The following is a 10,193-nucleotide window of genomic DNA, read 5'->3' as shown; positions in this document are numbered from 1 at the left end:
GTCCTGAACAGGCCAAAGTCCACCCTCCGGAAGTCCACGGTTGCGGTTTTGCTGCCTCCCCTCCTTCCTTCACCAGGAATCGAGAGTTCTACCATTTCATGGTCGCTAAGCCCAAGACGGCCTCTGACCACCACATCTCCCACCAGTCCTTCTCTGTTTGTAAACAGGAGGTCGAGCGAGGCACCTCCCCTGGTAGGCTCACTTACCAGCTGTGTCAGGAAGTTGTCTTCCACACACTCCAGGAACCTCCTAGACTGCTTCCTCTCTGCCGTGTTGTATTTCCAGCAGATGTCCGGGAAGTTGAAGTCCCCCACGAGAACAAGGGCTAGCGATTGAGAGACTTCTGCCAGCTGCTTGTAGAATGCTTCATCCACCCCTTCATCCTGGTTGGGTGGTCTATAACAGACTCCCAGCAGGATATCTGCCTCATTGGCCTTCCCCCTCATCCTTACCCATAAACACTCAATAAGATCAAATAAAGCTGATTTCTTATCTTAAGAATTTAAATAATGGCTTCTGTCTTAAATTATAGGAAACAGAGGTCTTGCTTTTAATTGCTGGGAGCCTCACTCTGAAAAGATACAGTTCCTGACAGGAATCTACCAACGCCCCCTCATCCTTACCCATAAACACTCAATAAGATCAAATAAAGCTGATTTCTTATCTTAAGAATTTAAATAATGGCTTCTGTCTTAAATTATAGGAAACAGAGGTCTTGCTTTTAATTGCTGGGAGCCTCACTCTGAAAAGATACAGTTCCTGACAGGAATCTACCAACGGCTCAGTCTGGGTTTGATTCAAGTATCATGTTATTTATATAATAAACCATAGAGAATGTTGATCTACTTCTAAGGCACCTTTCCAAGTCACGGTGGCAACTGTCTTGGCCAGGTTATACACATTACTCCTTTTAGTATCAGCAGGGCTCCCATCCTTTCCTATTACTCTTTGGCCATCCTTTCTTGTCTTAAGCAATCACATTGGCCCATCTTAATACTTTCTGTTGCTCTTCTCTCTGATCACGTTTTCCCACAGCTTTTACTGTTCGTTCTTTCTCCCAAAGCAGGCTGCAGAAATAGCACACTTACATCCATTTCTTCCCTGTTATCCAATAATTTTATAAGCCTTTCCACTGCAGTGGTCATATTTTGTGCTGCAGAAGTGTGGCTGGAGTATGGCAGCAGCCTTGTTTGTATATTCTGTCTGACAGCGTGGTGCCCTGGAGTGACATCGATGCTGCCTATCTCCAAGTCTTCAGTACCAGTCTTGCTTAAAACTTTGTTAAAAATTGTTTTGAACAATATGTATCACATACATAGCAATTCTTATGTCTATATTTAACAAGCAGAAAAAAATGGCCAAGGCTCTGCTGTCCAGCCTTGATAATATGCAAGACAGTAAAATACATTTTGAAAAAAAAAAAAAAGACCTAGACATGGGAAATAATGCAATTCAAGTTGAATTGTAGCAGTTTACCAAAGGGAAAACTGAGACAGATATCAAAATAAATATCAGACAGTTCTATTGATTTTCTAGACACAAGATTTAAAGGGAAAGAAATAGGGCTATAGGAAAGCTGTTAGTGAAAATTCTGAAGTTCAGCCTTGGGCGAGATATTATTTACATTGATTACCTTGTCACAAAAAGTAGTCTGGAGGAATTTACTGATGACATAAAGGAGGGAGGCCCTATAAAACAGAATGTGGTTAGTATTTCCTACAGGTAGAACTGGAGGATTTTACTGTAGTAATAAAACCAGGGTGAAGTATCTGAATAGGACAGAAGGTCAATTACACAGGAACTAATAAAAGTTTCTGTTACACACTGAAAATTCTTCTTGTAGAAATAGCAGAAGAAGAGAAAATCTGGATAAACTTCCTAAGAAAATAAGAATAGCTATGGCAGGCCAGACCAAAGGTCTGCCTAGCCCACTATCCCCTCACTGACAGTGACAATAAACACTTGTCGTGGTTTAACCTCAGCCTGCAACCGAACACCATACGCTTGCTCACTCTCCCCCCCTGGTGGGATGGGGGAGAGAATTGGAAGGGTAAAAGAGAAAACTCGTGGGTTGAGATAGAAACAGTTTAATAATTGAAATAAAATAAAATAAAATAAAATAACAATAATAACAACAACAACAAAAGAATATACAAAGCAAGTGATGCATGATGCAATTGCTCACCACCTGCCGACCAATGACCAGCCAGTCCCCAAGCAGCAGTCACACACACACACACCCTCCCCCGGCGAACTCCCTCCAGCTTTATATACTGAGTGGCCAGTTTGGGTCAGCTGTCCTGGCTGTGCCCCCTCCCAGCTTCCTGTGCACCTCCAGCCTTCTCAGTCGGCAGAGCATGGGAAGCTGACAAGTCCTTGACTGGTGTAAGCACTACCTAGCAACAACTAAAACATCGGTGTGTTATCAACATTGTTCTCATCCTAAATCCAAACCGCAGCACTGTACCAGCTACTAGGAAGGAAATTAACTCTATCGCAGCCGAAACCAGGACACCACCTATGGCAGACTATAGGAATGGGGCAATCATGCAGCAATACTTGCTCTAGGTACCTGTGTTAGTTGAAATATCTGTTCTGCAGGTAACAAAGCATTAGCTTCTCTGAATTTGACACTAGTAAAACCTCATGTTGTACTGGAATCCACTGTATGGTTGATATGAGCCATGTTTGAGAAAGATTAGTTGAATATAGAAAAAGGGTGGGGGAAAGCTATCACATAGAGACTAAAACTATCACACAGAGACTAAAAAGTATATTTTCTATATCCTGTCAAAATGACAATTAACAAGGAATACCATTGCTATCTATAAAAATATCAGGAGAACAAATATTAGAGCAAAAATTAGAGCAGTGATGTTCTGGAGGAGTCTTCTGAATAGTGGCAGTTGCAGAAAGAAATAGACTCAGTTTAAAATGGAGTTTAAAATTTTTGAAAAGGATAGATTGCATATTTGTCTGTGATGGTTGGAGGCTAGACTTGGAATGCAGGACCTGCTATCCTGTCTAAACAGCTACCTAATCAGAATATTTTAGAAGGAGATGAGCTTTCTCAACACTGCATTTCAATTTGTCTTGACTTTCACTGCACAAAAGTACAGAAAGCATGGGCAACATGACAGAAGTTTAACAATATTGTGTTCAAGGACTCTGTAATGATGATTTTGAAAAAGTGTATGAATTGTACTTACTTCTAACAATCTTCCAGTCTATTCCTGGATCATAACATTTACATACCCTTGATTTGAAATCCTGTCTTGCTTGTTCACCCACTGGCCTTCATCTTGATATTAAAAGGCATCCTCCTGCCTCTCACCCTCATTCCCAGTGCTTAGCCCTGCTGCTTCCCTTGAACACAAAAGGAAGTTATTCCTGAGATGGATTACTAAGAGTCACAGAAGAGAGTGGGAATGCATGGCCAAAGACAATGACAGGGTGGGATCATCTCTTTCAATTTCACTGTGAAGTTTAGATCAGCCAGGGGCTACCCTGAAGCTGCACCCAGAATTAAGAATAATCCTTCAGCGCTTGAGAGATCCATCTACTAAAGTCTTCAAAAGTTGAGCTTTAGAGTTCAGTGCTCTATGAATAAAATACACTGCTCACAATGGCACAGCAGTCAGTCAGACTAGAGCACACTATGTTTGCCTCTGTATCTTAAAAGCCATCCCCCTCTCGTCTGGCTGAGAAACACATGTTGATGATCCAGTTAATGAGAGAATTAAACTGTTTCATATGAACATAGGTGTCCTGGATTTCGGCAGGGATAGAGTTAATTTCCTTCCTAGTAGCTGGTACAGTGCTGTGGTTTTGGATTTAGGGTGAGAACAATGTTGATAACACACCAATGTTTTTAGTTGTTGCTAGGTAGTGTTTATAATAGTCAAGGACTTTCCAACTTCCCATGCTCTACCGACTGAGAAGGCTGGAGGGTCACAAGAAGCTGGGAGGGGGCACAGCCAGGACAGCTGACCCAAACTGGCCAAAGGGATATTCCATACCATGTGACGTCATGCTCAGTATATAAAGCTGGGGGAAGAAGAAGGAAGGGGGGGACGTTTGGAGTGATGGCATTTGTCTTCCCAAGTAACCATTACGTGTGATGGAGCCCTGCTTTCCTGGAGATGGCTGAACACCTGCCTGCCCATGGGAAGTAGTGAATTAATTCCTTTGTTTTGCTTTGCTTGCATGCGCGACTTTTGCTCTACCTATTAAACTGTTTTTATCTCAACCCACGAGTTTTCTCACTTTTACCCTTCCAATTCTCTCCCCCATCCCACCATGGGGGAGTGAGCGAGCGGCTGCGTGGTGCTCAGTTGCCAACTGGGGTTAAACCACGACTATAGGCTAGTCTTGTTGATTCACAAGCCTGCCATTTTACCTGTAATATACCCTAAAAATCAAAGACCAGAGCAGTTAAATAATTCAGGAATCATAATATATAGATTCCTTCATGACATGTGCAAACATTTGTAAAAAATATGTTTATATGTCACATTCAGCAATTAAAGAAAAAAAAATTCCAATCTTTGATTGCAGGCTAGCTTCTAAAGTATTCAGTGGGGATAAATCTGGTAGCCACTTTACTAAGCCCCAACCTATTGTTATTTAGCCAGGCGTTTATAGCACAAATGGTATGCAAAATATCACAATGTATTATTACACTAGGAAGTGACTATTAAAAAAGTCATGTTTTAACACCCTTACTCTTCCATAATTTATTATTTGTATTTGAATATGCTCATGAGTCTGCCAGTACTGTGGCACAATCTTATTTTGTCTTCCAGATATTTGACATTTATAATAATGAATAGGAAAGATACAAGCAAACTTCGTACAGAGTTCACTTTTCACACTAAAAGCTAGGCTTTTTCAACCAATAAAATGATAAAAGCCTGACAGTGGTCTAAAATATGGAGCCCATAGTAATTTAGAATAACTTTTCTGTGTAGCATTTTGCATTAATTAATATTATGTCAAACGGTAAAGTGATATGATTTTCCTCTTATTCGGTATCCATTTCAATTCCAACTATGTCTTAATCATCACCTCAGGGAACAGCTACAGTTAAAATCAAATTATGTATGCATATAAAAGCTTGAGATGATCAGTTTTAAATTATATGATACATCAACTTCTAACTCTATTATTTCTTCAAATCCAGTTATTGTTCTCCTGTGAGCAACAAAGTAGAAGAAAAACTATTATTGATTTCTAAATCTAGCAGTAGCGGTTTAAGACTGATAAAAGGAAGTCCTCTGTGCTTGCTCAGTATCCTTTGTGTATTCCTGGCACAAGTGAAGTAACTTGTAACATCTTATCTTTTTTTTTTTTTTCTTCTTTTACTGGCACTATACATTGGTATTGACATTTTCAGGTATTCCCATGCATCCTAGTTATAGAAATCATATCCCAGGACTCCACTAACACTAGCCCTCACAAGCATAAGCAGACTCTTTTCTATGATGCAGTCTAAATTCAAGAAGAACATATGAAGACAGACATGACAGCACAAAAAAAGAAAGAGACATTGGTCAATATGATAAACATATCAACTTGTGTTAGTTAACCAGATGTCTAACTAACTGTTCTGAAGAGGTTTTGCAGACAATATAACCCAAGATTATTTAAAAGGCAGGCTTGAAGGAATGATGAGTTGTTTTAAAGAATAAGGGGTCCTTCTGTGTGCAAGGAGCAGCGTAGAAAGAAACCAGGAGTTATATTTTTCTTTTCTAGTTTATCAGAGGATTTCAAGCTAAGCCTAGCATTTTTTCCATTCAAAAATGCTATTGTTCTTAAGGGGGTTTCAACACCACTGAAATGCAGACATCTCAGCAGACTTGTAATACCACACAAATTGCAAAACTGTGTAAGCAAGGAAGGCAATTTGACAAAGGATCACATGTTCAAAGAATGCATTGGAATCCATAACATCTAGCTAAAATAGACCTGTGGTCATAAAATCTGACTTTTTAAAAAATCCTAAACACATGGTTTCATAACTATTTATCTTGGAATGGAAAACACCGAACTGAGCCCATTATGATTCAAATCATTAATTTCACAGAATCTTAAAAATTTGCTGTCTGATATGTAGACAAACAATTCCTCTTCAAGCTTTTCTTAAATGTGCTTAGTACCCGTGCCTTCTGTGTCACAATTCAGAATCCTGGAGGCATATTTGGAGCACAGAGAGAACAAATGTTCCAGCAAATGTTCCAGTGAAGCAGTGAAGTAGCGAATGTTAGGGCCAATCTGGTATTAGTCCAGAAAGAGGGGAGAGAACACGTCTACTATAACCAAATCCACCATTCTCTCACCGTCAGTAAAAGGAACAAAAATCAATCCACTATTTCACATAAGAAGCAAACAGCATGTTTTTTTTCAGGTTCCTTCTTAATGACAGTTGTTCTTCCTGTTAATATCTTAAGTAAAGAACATGTATTAGTGATTCTATTCTTAAAAGAAACTCTGTGCCGCAATTAAAGGGCACTATCCTCACCTCAGGAATATAAAGAACAGAGCAGTTAGGAAGGCTAAGAAAGATCCTGTTCCTCAAAAGCACAGCAAGTAGGTAGTTGAGTTGGTCAGATAACATCAACAGCTTCTACCTAGTTCACTGTCATTTTAAGACATGACAGTTTCCATTTGGGGCTGCTAAAGGGCATGTTGTTGAAGCAGTGCGTGTTCCCTCTGATTATAACTGATCTCACCTGTCTCACTAGAGGCTCCTGTCTACCATGTCTGGTGTCCTCCTGTTGACTTCATGAAAGGTCTGCAAGCTGAGTTTTACTCCCATGGTCTTGTTTCTCAGTCATGTACACTGGCCTGGTCGCAAGGGTTCTGCTAACTTACAGGACGTGTCTACGACAGCCTAGCACAACACCCGGGGAAGTGAGCAGGGGCCCAGCATGTTCTGCAGTTTCCCCATCCAAAAGAGTTTCACAAACCTCTTGTGCAATTATAGCCCTTTTAAGCTACTTCCTGCCAGGCTTACAGCATAGACAGCTAATCTAGAATAGTTTTGCCTGAAAGTGCCCCTGAAAAGAAACTGGTTCCCATTGAAGTTACTGCTGGTCAGCTACCTATCCACGGTTCCCCTTTCTGTGCAGAAGTTATCCCTCCATTGTGCCAGTACAGCTGTTTGCATGGTTGCATTCTCAGTCACACTTGTGAAATGATCTGGCATAAAATAAAATTACTTTCTTTTGTAGCTATTTTAAGAGTAGATCATTTCTCCAATGAGCCTCTCTCATTTAGTGAGGCTATATAAACAGTGCAATCAATTTAACTGAGAGGACAATAATGTTTAATAGAGGAAAAGGAATGTGGGGTGCTCCTAAATGAATCACATATTGCTGTATTAAGAAGGAAAGGAATAGATCTCTATTAGGAAGGAAAGGAATAGATCTCTCTAGAGAGAGAGGGAGGGACTGACCAATGACGGTAGGTTGAACAAGCTTAAGGAAGATCCCTGGAGAGCAGAGTGCAAGAGCTGACCTTTAACTCTTCTCTTTGTTAACAAAACTGAGCTGAGCTTCACACTCTTGAGGCTTTGTAAATGTTCTTTTGGGGTATGTACTTCCTAGTCTATGTTTTTTTGGCTTTCTGCACTTTAAGCCGAGAGAAAACTAAAACTCAAACTGAAGTCTACATAAAATGTGGCTGTTTCATTTATTGTGTGTCAAAATAGAGTGTTTAGCTAATTGCATACAATTCATACAATTGCAATATTTGCCAGGAATTGAAAGTTAAAATATAAATTAATTAATGTCAAATTTAAATTTGTTCATGTTCTCTTGAAACTCATGTGAAAAATACAAAATATTTCAGAGCAGTACGTACAGTTGTGTTTACATCATTATGTAAACACAGGAGTTTACTAATACATTTTTAACATCTTTGTGTTTTGAAATATTTATGGAAATTATTATGAAAATATTACCAAAAGATTCACCTATAATGCAGTCAAGGATTATTCCCTAAATTGTAGGTAAATTTAATGTTTGAACATACAAATAAATATGAAAGACCTAATCCTCATTTACTTCAAGACACAAAATCACTCATCAGCAGTTATTGTTTCCTATCTGCCCTCAACTTTCATGTCTGCTCCCCTTCCTGTTCTGCACGCCCACTCTCTTCCATAGAGGTGGTCATCCCTTCATTTCCTGGCTAAGTGGACACAAATATTATTCTGATATTTTTGTAAATTAGACCTTTGAAGGAGAAAAATTTGAGCCCCAGTTCTATTTCTAATCTATTTCTATACTGCTCCTATGGGACTAGCACATGTAGTCACATCCAGTGTCCCTGACATTCCTCTAGCAAAATAAAAAGGCTTTGAAAGGCAAACCAGTTATGTGGTTTTAATACAAGTTTGGGGATAAGCTGGAATCCAGACCTTAGAATGAAAAATTCACATCCTTATGTGCGAGTTGCCTACATGGTGAAAGCAGAGACTTACCAACACTAAGCTCTCCATTACAAAGTTTATTTGTAATACCAGTCACTATTCAGTCTTTCTGACTATACATATGTTTTTTTTTTTTTCTTTCAGGTCATGACAAACTGCTTCGTTTGTGGCATCCCGCTATTAATAGTAGGCCTACAGGGAAGCTATCAGGACACCGACATAGTGTTATGGAAATTGTAACAAATGAAAAAGATCAACATGTCATCAGCCTTTCCTCTGCAAAGGTAGAACACTTTTCTTAACTTCGTGGAAATCCATGCTATAAATGCAAGTAGGAATCTGTTTTTAAGTAATTCTGATAGTCTCTAGTCCTAATCTCATTGTTTATCAGTTCATTTATTTTAATAAAAAGATGGAGTTTTAGCTTAAAATTTCCAAATTATTTTATATGGAGAAGAAAGACTAGAATGGAACTATTTGACATATTTTCTTTCTGAATGTGACAAAAGAATACTTACAATAGTAGATATTAACATTCTGGTAATTTCCGTATTACTTTGGCAACTGCCAGAATTATAACATAACCACTACCTGAAGGCTTCATTCAGTAGTGATCACCTGCAAAAACTCCCTACAGCTTCTTTTACCCTTCTCGCTGCCTGTCAGCCTACTAAATCCATAGGTGGAGTTTTTCTTACACTGGTGACCCTACACATCACGTTCAACTATCGACCTCTTTCTGAAGAGTGTCTTTTACAAGGCTTACTGATCCAAAACATTGTCCATGAACAGGAATACTAATAAAACCAATAATAAAACTTCTTCAACCAAATTGCAAGATTCTGCTGGAAATGGATGTGTTTCCTTTAAGTTATTGGTGGCATCAGTGGTTTCTATCTATCTCATTTGTCAAAATGAGACTGTTCAGGACAGAATAAAAACTTCTAAAAATATGTGCAAAAATAAATGAGAAGCCCCTGAAGGAGTAGTTATGAATGGCTATGGACCTCTTTCCGGAGTCGTCCTATGCAGTATTTTCAATATTCATCAGTATTCAATGTTTTCATTAACATCTGCAATGATGGAATAGAGAGCATACATACTAAATTAACCAGTCACCCCAAACTGGTTAAGGCTGCAGGCCCTGGGCAGAAGTATTAGAGTTCAGAATGGTCACTAAAATTGAAGGCATGATCTGTGGAAAATACCTCCTATAAAGCAATAAGGACCTAATATAGTTAGTCTACTGAGATATCGTAGAATCATAGAATAGTTTGGGTTGGAAGGGACCTCTAAAGGTCATCTAGTCCAACCCTCCTGCCGTGGGCAGGGACATCTTCAACTAGAGCAGGTTGCTCAGAGCCCCGTCCAACCTGACCTTGAATGTTTCCAGGGATGGGGCATCCACCACCTCTCTGGGCAACCTGTGCCAGTGCCTCACCACCCTCAGTGTAAAAAATTTCTTCCTGATATCTAGTCTAATTCTACCCCCCTTAGTTTAAAGCCATTCCCCCTTGTCCTGTCACAACAGGCCCTGCTAAAAAGTTTGTCCCCATCTTTCTTATAAGCTCCCTTTAAGTACTGATAGGCTGCAATAAGGTCTCCCCAGAGCCTTCTCTTCTCTAGGCTAAACAACCCCAACTCTCTCAGTCTTTCTTCATAGGATAGGTGTTCCATCCCCCTGATCATTTTCATGGCCTTCTTCTGGACTGGCTTCAGCAGGTCGTGCCTGTCTTATGCTGAGGGCTCCAGAGCTGGA

General features: G+C 39.6%; 1 protein-coding gene across 1 annotated transcript in view; it reads left to right on the top strand.

The window, feature by feature from the left end:
• The window catches only part of WDR64 (WD repeat domain 64), a gene marked incomplete at its 3' end in the record, with an annotated part of 67,007 nt that overhangs the window by 30,293 nt on the left and 26,521 nt on the right, over positions 1-10,193 (top strand). Inside the window, exon 10 of the mRNA XM_009329212.1 lies at positions 8,579-8,718. Coding sequence (XP_009327487.1) covers positions 8,579-8,718 — 140 coding nt within the window. The remainder of the gene's footprint in view (positions 1-8,578; positions 8,719-10,193) is intronic.

Source organism: Pygoscelis adeliae, unplaced genomic scaffold (genome assembly GCF_000699105.1).
Source record: "Pygoscelis adeliae isolate BGI_AS28 unplaced genomic scaffold, ASM69910v1 Scaffold77, whole genome shotgun sequence".
Taxonomy (NCBI): domain Eukaryota; kingdom Metazoa; phylum Chordata; class Aves; order Sphenisciformes; family Spheniscidae; genus Pygoscelis; species Pygoscelis adeliae.
This window is presented reverse-complemented; position numbering and strand designations above follow the sequence as displayed.